The sequence below is a fragment of the Falco punctatus genome (assembly GCF_963210335.1).
Source record: "Falco punctatus genome assembly, contig: scaffold_46, whole genome shotgun sequence".
NCBI lineage: Eukaryota > Metazoa > Chordata > Aves > Falconiformes > Falconidae > Falco > Falco punctatus.
Window position 1 is genome coordinate 761,824 of NW_027660143.1, and position 23,748 is coordinate 785,571.

General features: G+C 51.0%; 1 protein-coding gene across 1 annotated transcript; it reads right to left on the bottom strand.

The window, feature by feature from the left end:
* Positions 1–5,290: 5,290 nt before the first annotated feature.
* On the bottom strand, positions 5,291–7,781 carry LOC308057822 (olfactory receptor 14A16-like). The gene has a single exon (XM_080411859.1). The coding sequence runs from the start codon at positions 7,293–7,295 to the stop codon at positions 6,267–6,269; it is 1,029 nt and encodes a 342-aa protein (XP_080267985.1). The 5' UTR covers positions 7,296–7,781; the 3' UTR covers positions 5,291–6,266.
* Between the last annotated feature and the right edge of the window lie 15,967 nt (positions 7,782–23,748).

The window sequence follows — 23,748 nt, forward strand, 5'->3', positions numbered from 1 at the left end:
AGATGTCCCTGATGGAAGCGACATGGCTTGTCAGGGCGTTCTCCCTCGTCGTGAGCCCAGCGTGTCTGCAGTGCTGTGGACTTCAGGTGTTCAGAGGACACTGAAGAAACCTCTCAAGAACACCAAGTCAGGAGCCAAGCCCACAGCCCCTGGAAGCGTTAACGGGCCCCGCTGAGGGCCATGGCTGAGAAAGCCTCCCCATGGCCTTGTTAGAGCCCATCCTTGGAGGCTGTGAGTGCAGGAAGGCAAAGGCGCTGTGCAGGCAGCTCTGCTGCTGAGCAAAGCCTTGGCTTGCTTGATGAAGCAGAAAGGTCAAGCCGTGACCTGCAGCCTGTGGGGAGGTCGGTGCTGTCCCTCACACAGGGCTCAGGGCTCTTCCTGGGGACCATGGAAGGTGGGCATCCAATGCCCAGTGAAGGACAGCAATGGCACAGCAACTTCCAGCTTCCCCATGGGGCTGCAAGGAGGCAACGATGCCCCCGTGCCGTGAGGACATCATGTCTTCTCATAGCCTTCCCTGGTAGAGACAGCTGCCATAGCCAAGGGGACACAGACCTGGGTTCTGGTGGTGCCTTCCAGCCTTGCCAGCATCCTCTGCCATCTCTATTTCAAGCTGTCCTACATGGTTGGAGCCCTGCCCCTGTTGCCCTGCAGGCTGTAGGCACCATCTCGCTGCCCTGCCTTGCTCTCACCCCAACATTGCCATACCTTCGCTGAGGTACCTCCACTCTCACCGGCTGTTCCTTGAAACACAAACCATGGGCTGATCCAGGCTCCCTCTGGCTGAGCTCTGGCACCGCAGCAGGACCCCTGGAGTGACAGTTCTTACTCCCGATAGCCACTCTCCACCTTTGAGATAGCACTTTGTGAATTTTTTTCCTCTCACCTGCTTTTTCACACTACCCAGGAAAGCTCTACTGTCTCAGAAACTGCCCTTCAAGCAGGGAACACAACCCATTAGCCTTTTCTTATGGTCTTTCCCCTCACCAGGAAGAAGTCACCTCCAAATGATCTTCTAAACTACATGAGTGCTGCTGGCCTTTCAGCTTCTCCCAGGGACATGACCAAGCCCTGTGCCTGCTGCTGTCCCATCATGTCCCCAGGTGCAATGGACGTGACAACCCCTACCCCAGCCCTTCCCCTGGATGGGGCCTATGGGGTCCCTTGGCAGAGGGACTGTCCCAGCCACGTTCCTGATGCTGGCCTGTCACCTCCAGAGGCAGAAGTGACCTCACAGGCCCCTCACAGCCAGGCACGTCCTCCTGCATGAGGAGTTCCTGAGACCCAGGTGCCCTCCTGATACTATACTCTTCCATCACCCTCCTCATGGCCCACAACCCAACCACAGAAAAGCAGGCTTGTTTTTCTCAGATTTATCAAATACCTTTCCCGCAATCCATTTGAGTGGAGAAACATTTTTCAGATGAACGCCTCTATTTGTGTTGACACATTCTATATGTGCTCTTATATCTCTATGGTCTGTTTTTCAGGTTGGACTGACCGTTAACTGCGCAGCTGAGGCAGGGTCAGCTAGAGCAGCCTGCTCAGCAACTCGTCTAGGTAGGCTTCCAATACCATAGAAGCACAGAAACAGAGAATCATTGAGGTTGGAAAGGACCTTAAAGATCATCACATCCAACCATAACCTGAGTATCAGTAAATCATCACTGAACCATCTGCATCTGTGTATTTTTGCAACAGCTCCAGGGCTGGTGATTCCACCATCTCCCTGGGCAGCCTGTTCCAATGCTTGAACCACCCTTGCAGTGAAGATGTTTTTCCTCATATCCAATCTGAACCTCTCCTGGTCTAACTTGAGGTTGTTGCTTCTTATCCTGTCACTTGTTATTTGGGAGAAGAGACCTACGCCCACCCATCTACAACCTCCTTTCAGGTACTTCTAGAGAGCAGTAAGGTCCCCCCTGAGCCTCCTCCTCTCCAGACTGAACCAGCCAAGTCCCCTCTGATACTCTACAACAGACCGGGGCTCCAGACCCTTCACCAGCCTTGTTGCCCTTCTCTGGACATGCTCCAGCACCTCAACATTTCTCTTGAAGTGAGGGGTCCAAAACAGAAACACAGTGTTCAAGTTGTGGCAGGTCACCTTGTCCCAGAAGGAGATCAGATTCATCAAGCAGGACCTGCCTTTCACAAACCCATGCTGGCTGGTCTTGACCTCCTGGTTGTCCTGTGCTTACTGTTGGATGTTGCTCAGGATGATCAGCCCCACAACCTTCCCTGGCACTAAGATCAGGTTGACAGTCCTAGGAAGGATCCCCTTTTCTACGCTTCCTTCATGTGGGCACCACTTTGACTAACCCCCAGGCTTCTGGTGCCTCCCCACTTAGACAGGACGCTTGATAGTCACCCCTGTGGTGATGCATTAGAGAAACAGACCAACGATTTTCACAGTGTTCCTGGGTCACGAGATGTCCATAGCCAAGGACACTTTCCAAAGCACTTTGTCCTCCCTGGACATGAGGTTCACCTGCACCACAGGTCCTCTGGGGCTGCAGAGACAACACAGACAGGCATGTCCTCTCCTGCCAGCACTGCACAGCCCAGCCCTTTGTCCCTCTGGTCTTCAGGACAGCTGGGTTTGCTCTCCTTAGGGACATTTCATTTCACCGTTACAGTGCCACCTGCCAACCACCCCAGTATGCTCTGCAGCAAAATTTAGCATGCATTGGACTTTGGGTACTTGGTACCCGCTGTTTTTGTTACATGTTTGATCTTGGCCCTGGTGCCACAGCTGAGGTCCAATGCGTCTCTTCTCTGCCATAAAGAACCTAAATCAGGGAGAGCAAGGGGCCAAACTCTTACTTAACCAGCCTGCGGAAGCCTTAGGATCAATGACCTCACATCTTACTGGGGACTTTTCTGACCCCGTGGGTTTACATGGCAAGGGTTTGGGAGCGGTCATGGGGATTGTAGGGCTGACAAAGGTGAGAAGAGGTCAAGAGTTGGCCCCATGGCCAGGAAAGCCACATTCAGCTGGCTCTGAAATGGACCTGCTACTTCCCTGAGCTCATAAGAAATTCTAGTGGCACCTCTGTGAAAAACCAGTGGAAGAAAGGACATAACACAGTGTGCAGCATTTGTAAGAGAGAGGTGTGAGAAACAGGGCACAGGAACAGCCCTACAAACACCAAGTGAGTGAAGAAGGAGGGGGGGCAGTGAGGGAGAGGCTTGGTGGGCTCATGGAGGCCAACGGTCAACCCACTGACCCCGATGTTCACAGGTCAGCACAGTGACAATGTTCCTTTAGGTGTCTGTAGGTTCTTTGCATCAGCATTTTAGCACCGCTGCCAGATGGGCCAACAGCTGTGATGCTCAGCTGGATCTGAAACCCTGCGTCACCCCTGTCCACCTTGGCTCTAGGAGCAAAGAAATGGTGGAGTCTCATCTCCCAGGGGCAGTGAGGCAGGAGAGCAGCGGAGTGCAGGTGCCAGGCCTCAGGGTGGCAGGCTGTGGCCGATACTGGGAACTTTCACTGGGCAGTATCACTCAAGGGAGAAGAATTCAGTGCAAGTGGTCGCAAGGAGGCCATGAGGCCCAGGGCCACAGGACAACTCGCCTTCTCATAGGCCTTGGTGGCAGAGACAATGGCCGTACGCAAGGGGACAACCCTTGGGTTCTCTTGGTGACTTCCAGCCTTGCCCGTGCCCTTTGCCTTCCATCTCACGCTGTCCTACGCCGTCCCACAGCTGCTGCTTTTCCCCGGCAGGCTGCAGGCACCCATCTGGCTTCCCCACCTTGCTCTCACCCTGCCCTTGCCACACATGCACCGATGTCTGCCCACCCTCACACGCTGTTCCTGCAAACACACACACATGGACTGATCTCAGACTCTTCCAAGGCTGCGAGCCTTTCAGCTTCTCGCATAGACACGAGCAAGCGGTGTGCCTGCTGCTGTGCTGCCATGTTCTCAGGCAGCAGCGACGTGACAAGCAAGAAATAAGCCCCTTGGTGGGGTGAGCCCAGGTCCTTAGGCAGAGGGGATCTCACAGCCCACGTGCCACCCAGGGGCCTTCTGCTGGCCTGCCCGAGGCACGGGCAGATGGAGCTTAACAGCACGTGTCCCAGCCGTGAGTCAGGGGCTGCCCTACGCGCTGTTTCAGGCAGAGGTGACCTCACCGCCCCTTTCCCAGGCACATTGCTGCTGTTGGGCTGTCCCCTCCGCAGGCAGAACTGGCCTCACTGCCCCCGTCACAGCCATTGGCTTCCTGCTGGGATGTGAGTCCCTGAGACACAACTGACCACGAGATACCGTCCTCAGCCGTCACCCTCCCCGTGGCCCAGCACCCAGCAGATGAAGGGAAGGTTCTCTCAGCCAATTTATCTCATGGATTTCCTACCCACAGTTTGGGTGGAGAAACATTCCTCAGGGGAACTGCTCTGTTTCTGCCGGACCATGCTTTGTCTCTGCTTCTGCGCCTCTGTTTTCCCTTCTTCCCCCTGCTATCCCATCCCAACTGAGCTCTCCAGGGAAGTGAGTCGATGAGTCCTAGAATATCTCAGGTTGGGAGAGGCCCCTGTAAATGCCCTTGTCCAGCTGTCCTGCTGAAGGCAGGGTGAACTGGTTGGCATCGCTCAAGGGCTCTGCCCACTTTGGCATCATCCACAGAAGGGTCTGAAAAGCCACTTTGTCAACTTGTACTGGGAGACAATAAAGACATTCAACACAGTTGGCCAACCTGCTCGCACTGGAAGATGCCACGAGTCAGTGGCCACCAGGAGGACTTGACCACTGGTGACATCTGGCCTTGAGCCCCTGTGGCGTATGATGCACCGACTCTAGGAGCGGATCAAAGGCACGAAGACACCTCGAAGACACTTTATTAAAATCAAGCAAGCCTTTTATACCTTTGCAGGGGGCTGACGTGTCAGCCTGGGACTGTGCTCAGCAATTTTCCACTCTTGGCTCTTTTTTTATTACAGACACAGCAGCTCAGCAACTCCCTTTATCTACAAGGCCACGAGCTCTGCAGACCACTCCCTATCTTGAAGTTCCTCTTCCTGCTCCCATGGCTTCCTTCCAACAGGCATAACTGTGTCTCTCTCCCAAGGTCGGTTTTTGCTCCCTGACGCCGTTGAGCTAGCTCGAGACATAGCCACAAGCCCCCAGCCAACTTCCCACCCACAGCATCCTCCATTTCTTCACTCCAGAAGTCACCCATCTGCCTATGAACAAACTGCAGGAGAAAAAGTCAAAACCCTTGCAAAGGTCCAGGTACAAACCATCCCCTTCTTTCCTCAATACGTATGGGTGCAGAAATCCCAAAAGGCTGGATGTCTGCCTTTTGCCAGGACCCCAGAACCTCCCTGATTGCTCGGACACATTTGAGGGCACCATCCAGAAAGGGTGCCGTGATCAGACAGAGGCACTTGCAATGAGCCTGCCCAAGGCGGGTGAGATGAATCTCCCTGGGACAGTGGCCTTTGTTCCTGCAGTCACACACAGGAACGGCCGGGCCCTGGGAGGTGTCCCCACCTCAGCTGGCCTCACGCACTGCTGCCGTGGTTGAACCCCAGCCTCACGCACACAGGGGGGCTCAGAGGCACGAGCCCATCCCTGGCACGTGCGGAGGCAGAGCACTGCAGCGGGCACAGTGACTGCCTGGCCTCCTGCTGCCCCTGCCAGAGGCTGGCAGCACCTCAGCCCGGGGGTGTCGCGCCCTGCTCGGCACCTCTCGGAGATGGCCCTCGTCATGAGCAATGGGCACGGGGACCTCGGTTCAAGGAAGCACGTTGCAGTGCTGCATTCAGGTGGCTTCCACAAATCCAGAACATTTGATGGAGGCCAGCACCGTCACAGAGTGCCCGTTGCCTGCCCCTGCCTGCGCTCACAGGACTGCCACGCAGCACGGCGGTGACCAAGCTGCCAGAGCACTCAGGCCTTACACCAAGGCAGGGGGTCAGAAGGGGAGTGTGTAGGTAGAAGGAGGACAGTATTGGAGAGCCAAGGGCTGCTGTTCCCTGGCAATGCTGCCATGCCAGGAACTTTTCCCCTCCGTCTGTGGACTCAGGAACTGTCCCTGCAGCTCCAGAAAGGCCTTGGAAGGAAGAATCCCAGGAAAATTAAAATTGCTTAATGGCCCTTTGGTTTTGTTAGACAAAGAGAGAGCAGGGCACCTTCAGAAAGGAAAATCACAGAAGAAATTAGAATGGGAATGGCCACTTTATCAGAAATTAAATACCACAAGCAAATGCAAAAAATTCAGAAGACAGTCTGGGTCTGTGATGAATTACATTATAAACGCTATTCATAATGTTAATGCTTCAGAAGAACATCCAGCTATCAGTTTGCACATTGCACCCTTGAGCTCCTGGTTCCTCATGCTGTAGATGAGGGGGTTCAGTGCTGGAGGCACCACCGAGTACAGAACTGACACCACCAGGTCCAGGGATGGGGACGAGATGGAGGGGGGCTTCAGGTAGGCAAAATACGAGGTGCTGACAAATAGGGAGATCACGGCCAGGTGGGGGAGGCACGTGGAAAAGGCTTTGTGCCGTCCCTGCTCAGAGGGGATCCTCAGCACAGCCCTGAAGATCTGCATGTAAGACAGAACAATGAAAACAAAACACCCAAAGAATAAAAAGGCACTAGCCACAATAAGCCCCACTTCCCTGAGGTAGGTGTGTGAGCAGGAGAGCTTGAGGATCTGTGGGATTTCACAGAAGAACTGTCCCAGGGCATTGCCTTGGCAGAGCGGCAGTGACAGTGTATTGGCCGTGTGCAGCGCAGCATTGAGAAACCCACTGGCCCAGGCAGCTGCTGCCATGTGGACACAAGCTCTGCTGCCCAGCAGGGTCCCGTAGTGCAGGGGCTGGCAGATGGCCACGTAGCGGTCATAGGCCATGACGGTGAGGAGAGAACACTCTGCCGAAAGGAAAAAGAGAATCAAGAAGAGCTGTGCAGCACATCCTGAGTAGGAGATGTCCCTGGTGTCCCAGAGGGAGTTGGCCATGGCTTTGGGGACAATAGTGGAGATGGAGCCCAGGTCGAGGAGGGAGAGGTTGAGGAGGAAGACGTACATGGGGGTGTGCAGGTGGTGGTCACACACTACGGCGGTGATGATGAGGCCGTTGGCCATGAGGGCAGCCAGGTAGATGCCCAGGGAGAGCCAGAAGTGCAAGAGCTGCAGCTCCCGTGTGTCTGCAAATACCAGGAGGAGGAACTGGGTGATGGAGCTGCTGTTGGACATCTGCTGCCTCTGGGCATAGGGTCCTGTCACAGGAGAAAAAGACAGTGATAATTTATGGGAGACTTCTGCAAGCAAAATCAAAGCCATTTCCCACAGACCATCCCCCCGTCACACACAGACATCCCTCTCTTTTCTCAGAGACCTTCCTGCAGCTGTGTGGCTGCAGCCCTGCTTGGTGCTGGCCGTGTGGGCGATGAAGAGCAGGGCATCTGCCCACGGGCTCTTGACCAGCCAGCCCCACTCTGCAGCAGTGGGTGGGGGCAGGGACCAGTCCTGGTGTTTAACTTTGTCCTGTGAAACCAGTGCCAACGCAGAAGGGCTGGTCAGCATCTGCAGCGCCAGTGCTAAGGAACAGGAAGTGTGAAGGCATTTTAAGAGAGTTTTAGTTTTTTTCACAGCTCCCCCCCATCTCTCCTGTTGCGTATTCTCGGATGTCAGAAAAGCAGAGCATTTTGGCTGCCCTCCGGTGGAACAGAGTGAGGTCTGTGAGGCAAGAGGATTGCCTGTGGGTGAGTGCCCAGTGAGGGGAGGTGGTCTGTCCATCTGGTTCCCAGTTTCTGTGGGCTTGCACCTTCCTGAGATGAATGGTGGCAGCACTCCCATGTTACCCTGAAATACCACAAGGCACTGCTGAGAACAGACTGACCCACCACAGACCAGTAAAGGTTGTAGACGTTCATCAGAACTCAGCATCCCACCCACAGCAAAGGATACACAGCTCATTTCACCCACCCCAACAGCGTTTTCTCCATCACAGAAACTCTACGCCTCTACGTGGGGCTTTCAGATCACTAATGGGTGCGAGGGGACAGGTTTCCATTCTGGAGGGCAACTCACTGCTTGGAAGGGAACTTCAAGGAGGTAGCCAAGTGCCCTAACAAGAGCATCAGGTTCAGGGAGAACCAGCCCATTGCCCAGCCCCACATAGGGCATTGCCCACAGCCCCACAGGTGAGAGGAAAGCTGGGACACTTGTTCCCATGGACACACCTGCAGGAGAGGACCCACAAGGTCAGAGTGTGACTCTGCAGCTGAAACACCCATCCCCAGAGAGCCTGACAGCAAGAGCAAGAGAATAAAACTAACACAAAAAGGCAGAGAAAGAAGTAAAATTGCACTGATGGTCTAGGCAAGAGTGTCCAGGGCGAGCGTGCCAGGCACTGAGGGCAGCGTTGCCCTTGCCCAGCTCTGCTCGCCACCTCCCCCACACCAACATTGCCGGGCAGCTGCTCTCAGCCCCTGTGCTCTGCAGAGGGACCGGGGCACGTGGCTGCAGAGCTGCACCGCGGCTCTGCTGGAGCTCTGGCTGCAGAGGGGGTGGCTCACACCTCGGGACCCCCAGCCCTGAGGGCAGAGGCTTTGCTGGGGGGAGAGCAGCCAGGGGGATGCCTCAGAGAAAGGGGTCTGCACTGCACATGGTCAGAGAGAGCTTTCTGATTCTGCTTTCAACAACAATTCTGTCTGAAGTTTCCTACCAGTCCTTGCAATATCCTGGATGTCAGGAGATTTTCCTTGTGGGAGGTATCTCCCTGTGCCACGTCTTTCCCTGTCAGCGCTCACAGACCACATCTCTGCCTCTGTGCACTGGCCCCGCACAAACCTGCCTCTCTGCAGGGCACTGGCTGGGCGCAGGGTCCTGTCCGCAGGGGGAAAAGGGCAGCTCAGAACGACCCTGATGGCTCCAGCAAAGGTGCTGCTGCTGCTGTTCATAGGCGGAGGAGTGGCTGAGGGCACTTCAGGAGGCTCCTGGCAGACCTCCTCATCACTCAGAGTTACAGCTGGCAGTCTCAGGGACATCTTCAAACTCGAGATCTCCATTAACATTTCTGCCTTCCCTCTCCTGCCCCCAACAACAGAAAACTGAAAAAAACAGATTGAGGAGAGCCCTGGATTTATCATAGCAATCCCTGCGCTGACCTTCGATACGAAAAGTCTCATCCAGACATATTCTGAGGGTAACCTATACTTCTAAGCGGCGCTCAGCCATGCAGCACACTCTCAACAGCAGAGAGATCCTTCCCTCTCGGGGCTCAGTCCATACGCCCCCAGAGCTGTGGGGAGCCCCCCGGCAGGCTGAGAGCTGCCACTGGCAGGCGGCAGAGCCCCTGCCCCAGCACACAGCCCCCGCGGCTGCAGGGACCCTGCTGGCAAGGACAGCCCTGGGCACCCCTGCCTGCACAGCCACCTTCACAGCCCTGCAGCCGGCCCTGGCACAAGGCAGCCCACATGCCCTGGCCCTCCCACGCTGCAGCAGGGAAGCCCTGCTCTGCAGCACACTGGCCTCCTCCACAGCAAAAGGCTCCCACACGGTCCCACAGGCTGGGGGTGCCCCAGCTGCTGCAGACCCGGCTAGCAACTGCAGAGGCATTGCCCTGCAGCCACACACTTACCGGCTCAAGGGCTCTGCACATTTCTCCAGCAGGGAGCTCTCAGCAGCCTCCCACCAGCCTTTGAGCTCTCCCTGCCTCCCTCCTCTGCCCCTCTGGGCTCCCTCCAGCTGTCCCTGGGGCTGCAGGGGAACCTGCTGGGCAGCAGGATGGTGCAGTCACTGATGTTTGTCTCTCAGCTCTGCAGACACTTATTTCCAGCAGTGGAATTTCTCCTACTAGAAAAAAAAGCTTTCAGCATGAGTGTCACCTTTTGTTAACCCTTCAGTAGACAGTACAGAAGGAAGCTCACATGAAAGCAGCTCAGATCTCCAGTGTGGGGGTTTGGGGTGTGATGTTTTCAGCTACTCTCACACAATGCAGGCATGTAGCTCTGGGTTTGTAGTCTCAGGGCTAAAGACTCAGCTCTCCCTTGCCCGGGCCATGTCTCTGCTCTGAAGCAAAGCCTTTGCACCCACGGGCTCGGGGACACTTGGTACCCGGCTGCCTTATGTCCAGGCAGAGCTGGGTTGGTGCCACAGCTGGGGGGCTTCAGCCCAGATGTGCAGCAGTGCCCTCAGCCAGGGGCCCATGCGGAGGCAGCTGGAGCCCGTCCTGTTGCAGACAGAGCTGTGACACTGAGGGAACCAAGTGCCAAGGCAGGTGGCAGAGCTCAGCACAGCTGCTCGGCAAGGACAGCAGCCTCCAACAGGTCCAACATTCAAAATGGAGTTTATGCTTGTGGGGCAATTCCAGGGCACCCGAAGGAGCGTTCCCTCCTTCTGCACAGGCCACAGCCTGCCAGTGTGTGACCTGGCACCTGCACTCTGCTGCTCTCCTGCCTCACTCCCCCTGGGAGATGAGACTCCACCATTTCTTAGCTCCTAGAACCAAGGTGGACACAAATGATGCAGGGTTTCAGATCCAGGGGAGCATCACAGCTGTTGGCCTATCTGTCAACTGTGCTAGAATGCCCATGCAAAGAACCTGCAGACACCTAAAGCAGCATTGTCACTGCACTGCCCTGTGACTGTCAGTGGGTGGCTACTTGACCACTGGCAGGATCCCACCAAGCTGCTCCCACCTTCTTCACTCACCTTGATGTCTATAGGGTTGTTCTCTCACATAATTCTCACCCCTCTCCCTTTGTGTTTTGTCCTTTCTGCCATAGGGTATCACAGAGGTGCCACTAGAATTGCTTATTGGCTCAGGTTTGGGCAGGGGCTGGTCCATTTTGGAGTCAAATGAAAGTGGATTTATTGCCATGGAGTCAGCGCTTGATCTCTTCTCACCTTTGCCAGCCCTACAAACACCTCCAAACCGCTCCCAAACCCTTGCCATGTAAACACACAGGATCTCTAAATTCCCCAATAAGATGTCAGGTTATTGATCCTAAGGCTTCCTCACGCTGCTTAAATAAGACTTTTCCCCTTCCCCTCCCTGATTTAGGTTATTTCAGAGCAGTTACCCTGAACCACACCTGTGTCACCAGGGCCAAGCTCAGACACGTAACAACGAAAATAATAATGGGTACCAAGTGTCCAAGGTCACACGCAAGCAAAATGTTTTGCTGCAGAGCATGCTGGGGTGGTGGACAGAGGTCACTGTGACGGTGATATGAGATGTCCCTAAGGAGAGCAATCCACGCTGTCCTTGGGACCAGAGACATGCAGGGCTGGACTGTGCAGTGCTGCAGGAGAAGGCATTGCTGCCAGTGATGCCTCTGCAGCCCCAGAGGACATGTGGTTCCGGTGAACCTTATACCCAGAAAGGACAAGGTGCTTTTGATTGTGTCCTTGACCATGGACATCCCGTGATGCAGGAACACTTTGAAAATCACTGGTCTGTTTCTCTATTGCCTCAGCACAGCGATGACTTTCAACAGTGCTGGCTAACTGGGGAGGCCCAAGAAGGCTGAAAGTTAGTCAAGTGGTGCCCACCTACAAGAAGGGTAGGAGGGAGGATTGGGATAACTACAGGCCTGTCAACCTGATCTTAGTGCCAGGGAAGGTTGTGGAGCAGATCAACCTGAGCACCATCACACAGGAGGTGCAGGAAAACCAGGAGGTCAGGACCAGCCTGCATGGGTTTATGAAAGGCAGGTCCTGCCTGATGAAGCTGATCTCCTTCTGGGACAAGGTGACCTGCCTAGTGGATGAGGGAAAGGCTGTGGATGCTGTCTACCTGGACCTTAGGAAAGCCTTTTGGCTCCATCTCCCACTGCATTCTCCTGGAGAAACTGGCTGCTCATGGCTTCGGTGGGTGTTCTCCACGCTGGGTTAGAGCTGGATGTACATCCAAGCCCCAAGAGGGGGAGTAAATGGAGTGACATCCAGGTGACGGCCCATAAGGAGTGGTGTTCCCCAGGGCTCAGTGTTGGGGCCAGTCCTCTTTCAGAACTTTATCAATGATGCAGCCAGGGGGATTGAGTGCACCCTCAGTGAGTTTGCATACAACATCAAGTGGGGTGGCAGTGCTGATGTCTTTGAGGGCAGGAAGGCTCTGCAGAGGGGTCTGCACAGGTTGGACCATTCGAGTGAGTCCAACTGTATGAAGTTCAACCAGGAGAAGTGCCAGTTCTGCAGTTGGGTCACAACAGCCCCACACAACGCTACAGGCTTGGGGCAGAGTGGCTGGAAGGCTGCCTGGTGGGGAAGTACCCTGAGGGTGAGGGTTGACAGATGGTTGAGCATGAGCCATCAGTGTGCCGGGGTGGCCAAGATGGCCAATAGCATCCTGTCTGGTATCAGAAAGAGCACGGCCAGCAGGACCAGGGCAGTGATGGAGCCCCTGTACTCGGCACTGCTGAATTCAAACCTCGACCATCATGTTTCTGTTTTGGGCCCCTCACTTCAAGAGAAACGTTGAGGTCCAGGAGCGTGTCCAGAGAAGGGCAACAAAGCCGGTGAAGGGTCTGGATCCCTGCTTGGATGAAGAGTGGCTGAGGGGACTTGTTTAGTCTGGATCGTAGGAGGCTCAAGGGGGACCTTACTGCTCTCTAGAAGTACCTGAAAGGAGGTTGTAGATGGGGTGGGTAGGACTGTTCTCCCAGATAACAAGTGACAGGACAAGAGGCAACAGCCTCAAGTTACACCAGGAGAGGTTCAGATTGGATATGAGGAAAAACATCTTCACTGCAGGGGTGGTCAAGCATTGGAACCAGGGAGCTGGTGGAATCATCAGCCCTGGAGGTGTTTCAAAAAGAGGTAGATGCAGTTCTTCATGGCATGATTTAGTGATGGAATTGGCCGTCCTGAGTTTACATTTGGATTTGATGATCTTTAAGGTCTTTTCCAAGCTAAATGATTCTCTGTTTCTGTGCTTCTGTGATATCGCAAGCCTACCTAGACGAGTTGCTGAGAATGTTGATTTAGCTGACCCTGCCTCAGCTGGAGGGGTGGACTCGATGACCTCCAAAGGTCAGTCCAACCTGAAAAAACACCATAGAGCTATAAAGGCATATATAAAATGTGTCAACACAAATAGAGGGGCTCAGCTGAAGATGAGCTTGTGGGAAATGGCTTGCGGGAAAGATATCTGACAAATCTGATGAAACAAGCATGCTTTTCTGTGGTCAGGACCTGGGCCAGAATGAGGGTGATGGAGGGGTGTGGTATTGGGAGGGAAAATCAGTCTCAGGAACTCCTCATGCAGGAGGACGTGCCTGGCTGTGAGGGGCCTGTGAGGTCACTTCTGCCTCTGGAGGTGACAGGCCAGCATCAGGAACGTGGCTGGGACAGTCCCTCTGCCAAGGGACCCCATAGGCCCCATCCAGGAGAAGGGCTGGGGTAGGGGTTGTCACGTCCATTGCACCTGGGGACATGATGGGACAGCAGCAGCCACATGGCTTGGTCATGTCCCAGGGAGAAGCTGAAAGGCCAGCAGCAGTTACGTGGTTTGGGAGACCATGGGAGTATTCCTTCTCTCTGGTGAGAGAGCAGAGCATAAAAAAAGGCTTCCTGGCTGCATTCCCTGCTGGAAGGGTATTTTCTGAGATGGTAAACCTTTCCTGGGCAGTGGAAAACAGCAGGAGAGAGGAAAAAATGTCACCAAGTTTCAACTTGGAAAGCAGAGACTGGACCTCAGCAGGAAGATCTGTCACTCCAGGGGTCCTGCTGCAGTGCCAGAGCTCAGCCAGAGGGAGCCTGGATCAGCCCATGGTTTGTGTTTCAAGGAACAGCCGGTGAGAGTGGAGGTACCTCAGCGAAGGTATGGCAATGTTGGGGTGAGAGCAAGGCAGGGCAGCGAGATGGTGCCTACAGCCTGCAGGGCAACAGGGGCAGGGCTCCAACCATGTAGGACAGCTTGAAATAGAGATGGCAGAGGATGCTGGCAAGGCTGGAAGGCACCACCAGAACCCAGGTCTGTGTCCCCTTGGCTATGGCAGCTGTCTCTACCAGGGAAGGCTATGAGAAGACATGATGTCCTCACGGCACGGGGACATCGTTGCCTCCTTGCAGCCCCATGGGGAAGCTGGAAGTTGCTGTGCCATTGCTGTCCTTCACTGGGCATTGGATGCCCACCTTCCATGGTCCCCAGGAAGAGCCCTGAGCCCTGTGTGAGGGACAGCACCGACCTTCCCACAGGCTGCAGGTCATGGCTTGGCCTTCCTGCTTCATCAAGCAAGCCAAGGCTTTGCTCAGCAGCAGAGCTGCCTGCACAGCGCCTTTGCCTTCCTGCACTCACAGCCTCCAAGGATGGGCTCTAACAGGGCCATGGGGAGGCTTTCTCAGCCATGGCCCTCAGCGGGGCCCGTTAACGCTTCCAGGGGCTGTGGGCTTGGCTCCTGACTTGGTGTTCTTGAGAGGTTTCTTCAGTCTCCTCTGAACACCTGCAGTTCACAGCACCACAGACATCCTGGGCTCATTACGAGGCAGAAAGCCCTTACGAGCCGTATCTCTTCCATCAGGGACATCTGGTATTCAAGTTTGGCTCCTACACTTAATGAGATAAGTTTCAGCCGTACAGTGAAAGAGGAAGGCAGGTAATGAGCACTTTGGAGAAATTATAGAAGGCTTTTCCAATTGCTATTGATGCACAGTGTCTCCTGAGGAGGTGCGGACAGGTAGGAAAAGCAGTCCCTGGAGCTAAACACTGTGTAGACAGCCTTGCTCCTCAGCTCTCCAGCCCCACTGTTTTTTTCCTCAGCCCCATGAGACTTACATCACTTGACATCAGACTTCTTCAACCAACTCTGCAGCTGAATATAACAAGTTCTTGGCAGTAATTATTGCCTGCTTTCCTTAGAGAACGGGGCGTAAACAGGAATAAAAGAGGGATTACATATCGGGGGGGGGGGGGGGAGTGTTGTAGAAATTAATAAATAAAAAATACATTTCTCAGCTCTATAATTGTTAGTTCAAGCAGATCCCCATGAGGTCTATTGCCACAACTGAAGAGTTGCCCATAGGGAATATTAGAGACACTACTGAAAGACAGTCCAACTTTTCCTCTCTGAACCTTAAAGCAGAAGCTACATAGGTAGAATGGGTTGGAGTGATCACAGAGGAAGAGGAGAAAGGCATCTGGGGATGAACTTCTTAACCCAGAGCTGTAAATCAGGAAAGCAGCACGTCAGCGTATTCCAAATGTCTTGAATTCCAGAGAAGGTGTGAACTTCCTGGGACTCATGACAAATATTAGGATGTTTCCAAATCTTTTTTTGTATCTGTAGAAGTTCTCCCACTTTGATCTACGTATATGCAACAACTGCTATTAACAACAGCACAGACTCTGCCTTCAGACGCCAGCTTCATATCTAATGCCATTCCATTTTGGACAGCTATAGGAGCTATTCCTCACACTTCTTCCTGCAAAGCCTTCATGGCACCTGCAGGGTCCTTGCCCATCTCTTCCATTGCTGTGCATCTCTTTGTCACTGCCTTCTCCAGTTCAGGAACCGCTGACCAAGGAGTAACCAAGGCCACAAGCAGGCTGATGATCTGGGCTGTCATTATGACACCCATGACATCTGAGAAGCCCATAGGCCAGTAGGAGGCACGTGGCCATGAAGGTGAGTTTGAGGTCCCTGGAGTGTCCAGTTCCCTTGGGGGACTGGCCATCAGCAGCCCAGCCGGTTATGGCTGCAGTAAGAAAGGCACTTGGACTCTGAGACAAAGTGTCATTTCAAATGGCCTTGGTTAGAGCAAACTCTCTACACACAGAGACAACCGTGTCAGCTGTATGCCGTCCCTTCCGAGGCCGGGAACACGGAGTTTCCAGCATTGGGAGAGTGGTGCAGCAAGTGGTGCAGATCCTGCCTGCAGAAGGCTTATCCCACATTGTCTCCTGTCAGCTCTTGAAGTGTTTTCTGCCAGGGAAACCCATTCTAGTCATCACTTCTCGTGTTCTAAGAGGAGGTGTTCACTTGGGAATTGGTAACTGCAGTCCCAGGTAAAGGTAAGGGCGTGCGCTTGGCCATTCACCAGCATCTTCCTGCAGATTTCTTCTTCCAATATGGCTTATTCTGCAACCCAGGGACACACTCAGCACAGCCCAGCCTGAAGGCCAAGAGGTACATGGAGCACAGCACAGGCCTGCTCTGATTTTCTGTGACACTCATCACTAACTCCTCCATGTGCAAAGGTCTTCTGCTCAGATTCTCTCAACCTCCTGATGAAGGTTAGAAGGAGAACGACATCTCCTTTAGACCGCTAGAGAAATAGGTTTAATTCAAGGGTTAGGTTGATTGGAAACTGGAAGATGATCCCCACCAACATGGCAGAAATGCTTTGCTGGACTTGTTTTGAACAGAAAGACAAGGCAGGAATGGTGAAAAATGTGGACGACACCTTTCAGTCAAGTATGGGTGACGCTGGTAAAGTAGAAATCAAGGGCAAGTCAGCAAGACAAATTGTAGCAGGGCTGAGTAGAGAGGAAAGATCACCTCCACCAACCCTTGGGCAGTGCTCTTCCTAATGCAGCCCAGGATGCCGTGGGCCTTATTTGTTTGAAAGGTGGAAATCAGGAGAAGAGGAGTTTTGGGGACACCTAATAACAGCCTTCCCATATCTTCTTGGGTCATATCAGCATGAAAAGGCAGCCAGGTTCTTGCCTGTTGTGCGTGATGCTACTGTGAGGGCCAATGGGCATCAGCTGAAGCAAGGGAAGACAATGTCCTTCCCCAAGAAGACAGTCAAGCAGTGGATCAGATGTCCCACAGAGCTTGTGCCATGTCCATCCTTGGAGGTTTTCAAGCCCCACTTGAAGGAAAGCCTGAGCTACTGGCTTCAACCCCATAACTGATCGTTTTCTGAGCAGCATGTAGGCCTGGACACCTCGGGAGGTCCCTTCCAGCATGAATGATTCTGGATCTTCATCTACCACGGATCATGCCTTCATGATGGGAGGGAAATCACTCAGGTTTCCAGCGGCTGTTGAAGCCTAACAGAAAGTTGGTCGGATGACCTGCAATGCTCCTTTCCCACTCCAAGCTTTGCTGCTCAGATGCAGGGCTGCTTGGCTGGTTCCTATTGATTCCTGTTCTTCACCCTTTCCTACCTTTTCCCCACCTTTCCCACGCACAGTTGCTTCTCCTTGACTACCCTTGTATCCTCCCACGCAAGCAGCCCACCCCTCCTTTCCCTTTCCTCCCTGGCCATTGTCTGTCCTCCTTTGGTGATTCTTTGGAGGTTTTCACCATAGGTGGCCACTCAGAAGAGGGACTGATCATCCCCCTTGACTCAGCATCATCCCCCTTGACAGAGCACTGTTGTGGCCACATCCAGATTATCTGTGTCTGGGCTTTGAGGTTTCTTATTCTGGAGGAGTGGGGAAAAACTGGAGAGGCTGTGGAGGATACCTGCCTGGATGGAGTTTGGAGTCTGTGGAGAGAGTCTGAAGGTGCTGGGCTTCTTGAGACCGACCAAATGGATCCTCAGGCACTACAGTAGTAGCATGCACCTGCTTGAAGGGGGCTGTCAGAGATGTCAGAGATAAGGGAGTGATTCCTGATAGCGGCAGGAAGAGAAAACCTGCACAAAGTGCTGCTTGGAAGGGTAAGATTGGATGTGAGGAAAAAGAAATGTCCCTTGGTGGGTTGCCCTCTGATGCCAGAGTTTACCCAGAGGGAGCCTGGATCAGCCCATGGCTTTGAGTTTCAAGGAACAAGCAGGGATGAGGGGAGAAACTTCAGAAAAGGCAGAGAAATGAGGGTGTGAGTGCTGGGTAGGAAGGCAAGGAAGAGTCCAACCACCAGAGTGGAAAGAGGTGCCACATGGACAGTGTAGGGCAACTTGCAGTGGAGATGGCCCAGGGCTGCAGCAAGGCTGAATGGCCCCACAGGGGGCTGAGGGATTTGTCCACTTGGCAATGGCAGCTGCCCATGTCATCTAGGCCTGTGACATGGAACTTGATTTGGAGGGTCTTCTGTTCTGCCCTCCAAGAGCTTCCAAGGGTTGGGGCTTGGTCTTTCTGCTTCATTAAAAAAAATCCAAATGGGTTTTGCAGCATTACAGCCATCGACACAGTGCCTTTGCCTACCTGCAGTTCTGGCCTGTAATTAGCTACTCTAACGAGTCCATGGGGATGCTTTGTCAGCAATGGCCCTCAGTGGGACCCATCAATGTTTGAAGGTATTTTCAGTGTTGCTTCTGACTTACATTCCTTCAGTGGTTGGTTCAGTCTGCTCTCAGTAGCTCAGGTTCATGGCAGGAGCCCCAATGCCCTAACGAGGTATTTGCCTTTTTGTCATTTCCTTCAAGTCTTCAAACATGTGCAGCTAATTGAATCTGTTCCATTCATGTAGATAAAGGAGATTTCAAAGTGCACCTGAAAATAATTATATTTTATTTCATAGGTTACATTTTGCTACTTTTTAGGTTAGAGGGGAGGTTCTAGCAGCAATCTCCAAGTGATAATGATGCAGAGGATCTCCTGAGGAGGTCTGGACTGGTAGGAAACGCAGTCCCTTGAGGTCTGACACAGGATGGACAACCTTGCTCAGAATGTCCCCAAGACCACCCTTTTTCTCATTGTCCCCTGGGACTCACATCCCTTCTCCTTACATCACAATTCTCCCTCAATTCTGCAGGTGGGTGCTGCAGCTCCTTTGCACCCTCACCCACCTGTTTGCCTTAGAGGACAGGCTGCACTCAGGCGCAGAAGAATTTTTCCAGTTTGCAAGCAATGTGAAGAACGATCAAGTGTCATAAATAAGCAAAGAGCCTCCACAAGCAGATGCCAGTCCTAAGCTCTCTCTGATGATGTGCCTTTCTGCAAGGGACATTCTTATGAGAAATCTTTTAGGTGCTAGATACGGAAATATAGATCTAAACACAAGGAAAGAGTTGGGTAAGGAGACAGTTTGGCTTTGGGGAGACATGCAAGCTTTTCCTTCCTGAAGCTAAAAACAGCAGCACAGGTGAGAGGTACCTAAAAGACCAAAGAATAAAGGGAGGAGAAAACTGGTGAATAACTGAAAGAGCCTTTGCTGAGACAGTCTGCTGAAAATATGGCTCACACACCCACATTCATATTATACAGAAATGTTTTTAAATTGCCAACATCAAAAAAGTAAAAATGTAAAAATAATCCTATAAGTATTAATCTTACATACACGGATAGACTCCAAATTATCAAAACTTTCAGTCTTCCAACTAAAACACGGATTTCCAATATTACCTTAATATTAAAACAAATATTAAAACAGAATCAGAGTTCAAATACCAAAACAGAATCAGAGTTCAAATACAGGAACAGAATTAGAGTGCAAATATCGGAACAGAATCAGAGTTCAAATACCGAAACAGAATCAGAGTGCAAATACCAGAACAGAATCAGAGTTCAAATACCCAACAGAATCAGAGTTCAAATACCAAAACAGAATCAGAGTTCAAATACCGGAACAGAATCAGAGTTCAATTATCGGAACAGAATCAGAGTCCAAATACCGGAACAGAACCAGTTCTTTGAGCTAGATCTGTTGTTTTTAATAGACGTGCTGGTAACAACGAGCGCACCTGTATTTCTTCCAGCTTATTTCTTACAGCTAGTTTGATACCTGAGGGCAAAGCTCACTGTGGGGACATGTACCCTAACTTTGTGTATTCTAGTTTTCTGATCTCATATTTTGCTTAATACAGTGTTTTGTAAGAGGTTGTTTCAATTTAGCAACCTTATTTCTGAGTTAAAAACACTTACTATGTCAACTGTCTAGGCAGTGTTCAACACCTGTTAGATGCCCTTTTGGAGAGGATATGAATATAAGAGGATATTTTGGAGAAGAATAGCTTTTATTTTGTTTTATTGGTTTTATATTAGTTTTATTATAAGATAACATTGAGTGATCTTTGGTTTTATTTCTTTTGATGTTGTGTTGTGTTTTTTTTAAGGAGAATACTAGTGTTAAAAGTGAACCCAGGACATCGGAGACAGAAGAGAGACAATTCACTTCAGGAGCTGAGCCTGTGAACGAATCTGTAGGACAGACAGATTCATCTGTAAAATCTTTCTCCAGGAAAAGACACGGTTCAGACACAGGCAACTCTCTCGGTAAGAAAGATTCTACGTTTTCTCAGAGATTACGGCGACAGCTACTCTGAAACTAACTATTACAGGAAGGGGAGAGTAGAAGAATTTAGTTGTTGCCTGCCGTGTAAGTACCCCATTGTTCCTTCAGTTAAAATATTAAACTTGTACAACCTCTTAGTGTACTTACCAACACACTTCTATAGATACACTTATGCTAATTACTCTGATGTGGGAAAGGGTATAAATTATGTAAGTAAATAAAACTTGAAGTTCTGGGAGTTGTGCCAGAAACCTGGATGTCACAATATTGAGATTAAGTCCATAGCTGTGTTTGCTGGAGGGCGACTGTGCTGTGAAGGAAACACTGAGTAATGAGGTAACTATGGAAGTTCCAGGGGCAAAACCCACCAAACTGATGAAGTTAGTGTAGAAGTCTGAACTCTTTGTCTCAGATCACTGAATACATTGTACCAGTCTGATACGTGTCCTGAAACACATGAGAAAAACAAGCAGCAGAGTATCTGAGGCTAAAAACTTCACAAATCTAGTAACTGAAGGAAAAACCTAAACGTCCACAGATTAGAGAGATATAAGAGGACACAAAAAGTACTTGGGATCCATTCTAGAGAATTTGGTTCAGCTTGCAAGTCTCTAAGAAGCTGTTTCCCTCACAGGTGTTCATCAAAAAGCTGATGGTAGAGTTTGAAGAGCTGTTGCTCACTTCAAAGGGTAGTTTCTAGATTCCAGATCATGGTGCTAGTTAATAGTTCAGCTCATAATGCCCATCAGTTTCAAACATTTAAGTAAGGAATAAAGTATTTCTGTCAGGAAGCTGAGAAAAAAGGTCGGATGCCACCTTGAAAGAAGACAAGCTTTTGTTTAAAACACAGAATCGAGAGTTCTTGCTCAATTACTTCCTGGTATCACGAATAATTAGCAAACTTCTCAGCTTTCATATCTTTATATGGAACTTTAATGTGCCAGTTGTAAAGTTATGTACAGGAACATGTTGGAAAGCATTCCCATGGGATTGTTCCACAGGGATGAAACACTGTTATGCTAACGCTCATTAGCAACAATTGGCATAGTCTGCTCTCTGGGAAATGTGACGGTCATCCAGGCCTGCATCTCCACTGTTGTACCTTTGAGGCTTGGTGTGCGTGTAAAGCGTAGAGATAGACAGCACACCTGAGCCAAACGTCATCAGGCTCAAGCTAGCCCAAAATCAGTTGAGTGCGTGATACAAGCCTCCAGGCTGGCGTAGCCTGTCTGCTGCATGTCAGCTGTAAGCCTGAAGCAGGCAGGCTCAAGTGCAAGCTGACTTCTGCTGCTCTGACCACACCTTTGTCTGTCAGCACCTCCTGTCCTCTGTGAGACTTTGGAAACAACTTCTTTCTTAATCTGTCTGTGCTAAAATGCATCACGATGATTTCCAGGTGTTTCTTGGCAATTTACCCTCTGAGTGTGTTGGAGTTCTGTCTGTTTTCCTGTTTTCCTTTGGGCACTCCTTTGCAAGTTTTCTGAGCCTGCACTTTGATACATGTACCCTGCTGTGGAAAAGGCTTTTGTTCCATCTGTTTCAGTAGGCTTTTGACATGTTCACTTTTCTTTGTTACGGGGTGACACCGAGTTCTAGATGCCACACGGCGAGAGCCAATATAATGTGGTACATAACGAAGGGGGAAGGGTCACTTCAGTGACTGGGAGCAGCTCTGAGCCCAACCCAAGGTGTTAATCAGTAAAAACACACCAAGAATCAAACCCGCCTTTGTGGAGAAGGCATTACTTCCCTCCAAAGAGCTGGACTGGACTTCTTTGCATTTCACAGCTATTCTGTAGCAAGAAAAGACAAGCGTCCTTTCACTAAAACACCGTCCCCAGGGTTTCCCTCCATAGCTGCCAGCCCATCTCTGCAGCACCATAAATCACTGAAATAGGTTATCTGCTTCCTTCAAATGGAAAAACAATGTATTTAACCAACCTTCTAGTTTAGCAGTTTTAAGAACATTCTGCCCAGCAGAATCAAGATGAGAGGTGTCTCTAGTTCATTGTCCTGGCTCCAACAGTGTCTTTGGCATTACTGTACCATTAAGCAGAAAAGGCCTCAGTAACCTTTTCCTCAATTGATTTTTAGAGTCCCTTTTTGAAGCTGTGCAAACATTTAGCATCCACTGTGGTTTCTATAAGTTAATGTCATTAATGCAGGTTAACTACACAGTGGGTGAAGAACCCTCCTCTTCCTTTGTTTTGGATGCAATTGTTCACTTTAACCATATCTTTACTCCTTATGCACTGGTTTTCTTTGTGCCTGACAGTTTGGCAGAGGGACCCCGTTTTCTTTGCTAGCAGCAGGAGAACAACAACTATTTCTGAGTCCTCCCGGGAGCCAGAGTCTGCTGCAGAGGGTGCAGAACTTAACTCAGCACTAAGATACATCATTGCAAATGATTACAGGCTGTGTCATCTGTTCCCTTCCCATTCCTTTTCTTGAGAGGCGATGGGTATGGTGCTCTAGCTCCTGCCATGTTTATCACACAGAGGTGCAAGGAATAGTTCACCTTTCAGGGGCTGCTTTTTTCAGCCCCAAGCTCGCTCTTAGGACATAGATTTGAAGGTGCTGATGATGCATCTGCTTTTCCCACTACTTTCTAGCTGAGCTTGTCTGTTAAAATGGGAGTTTTGAAATAAATCTGTTCGCTTTTGTTGGCAGCATACGCAATTGCAACAGGAGTCCTTTTGGACTTCACAAAGGATTGAGAGGAATTCTGTAAATACTTTTGAGTCTCCTTCCCCATCTCCTCTGTATTGTGCTCCACAGGTACACTCAGCTAGTGAACACAGCTGTACTGGACCTAATACCTGCGGCTTGTGCTTCCTCTTCTAAAAGAGCATGGGAGAAGGACCAGATTCTGATGGGAGGAATTTTTGTTTGCAGCCCGTCTTTCTGGAAATAGCGATCTCAGAATGGAGTAGGGGGAATTTGTTACTTCTGGATTGAAGCATTTAAGATGATGCTGAGACATTAAGGAAAAAAACTTTCTTTCTCGATGGCTGACCATATACTTTCTGTGAGTCGTCTAGTCCTTCAAATAATCTGATGATTTTCTCTGACTTTTTTTCTTTTTTTTTCCTGCAAGAATGCAGACATAATACTGAGATGCTACTGTCTCAGGTGAATCCATCACTATCGTGCTGCAAGGGGCCCTAGACATTTACCACCCACTCCAATGCCACTGCAGTTGTGTCACCGTGCGTTCTCTCTCATTCCCTCCAAGGTAAGTAGATTTCTGGGTGCAATTGCAAATCTTCATTCAGGCAAGGTCTCCCATGCTATCATCTGTTCCCTTGAACTGTTTCCTGCACCTTCCAGCCAAAAATATTGTTAATATTCATTTAGTTTTCCTAGCAGGTCACAGTGAGATCTCTTCCTGCAAAGGTGTTAAGAGTTAATGTGGGGACAGGCCTGGCCCTGAACTCTTGAACATCTGTGTGAAGCCCAAAGCAAAGTTGCTCTCGGGGGTCCAAGCGGCAGCTGCTTGCTCCAGCTCAGTTGCCATTACCTTGATGTCATTATATATTCATTGAAGGCATTTCAAATTGCCTGTCCTGGCAGTCTGCTCTTTGGGATGAGTGGATGTTATACCCTGTGTCCTAACTTGACATAATTTAGAGGTGCATTGTTACAAGCCCCCTCATTTCTCCATC

Coding starts and splice junctions, on each gene's coding strand:
- LOC308057822 (XM_080411859.1), bottom strand. CDS start 7,295: ATGGCTTTGATTTTGCTTGCAGAAGTCTCCCATAAATTATCACTGTCT.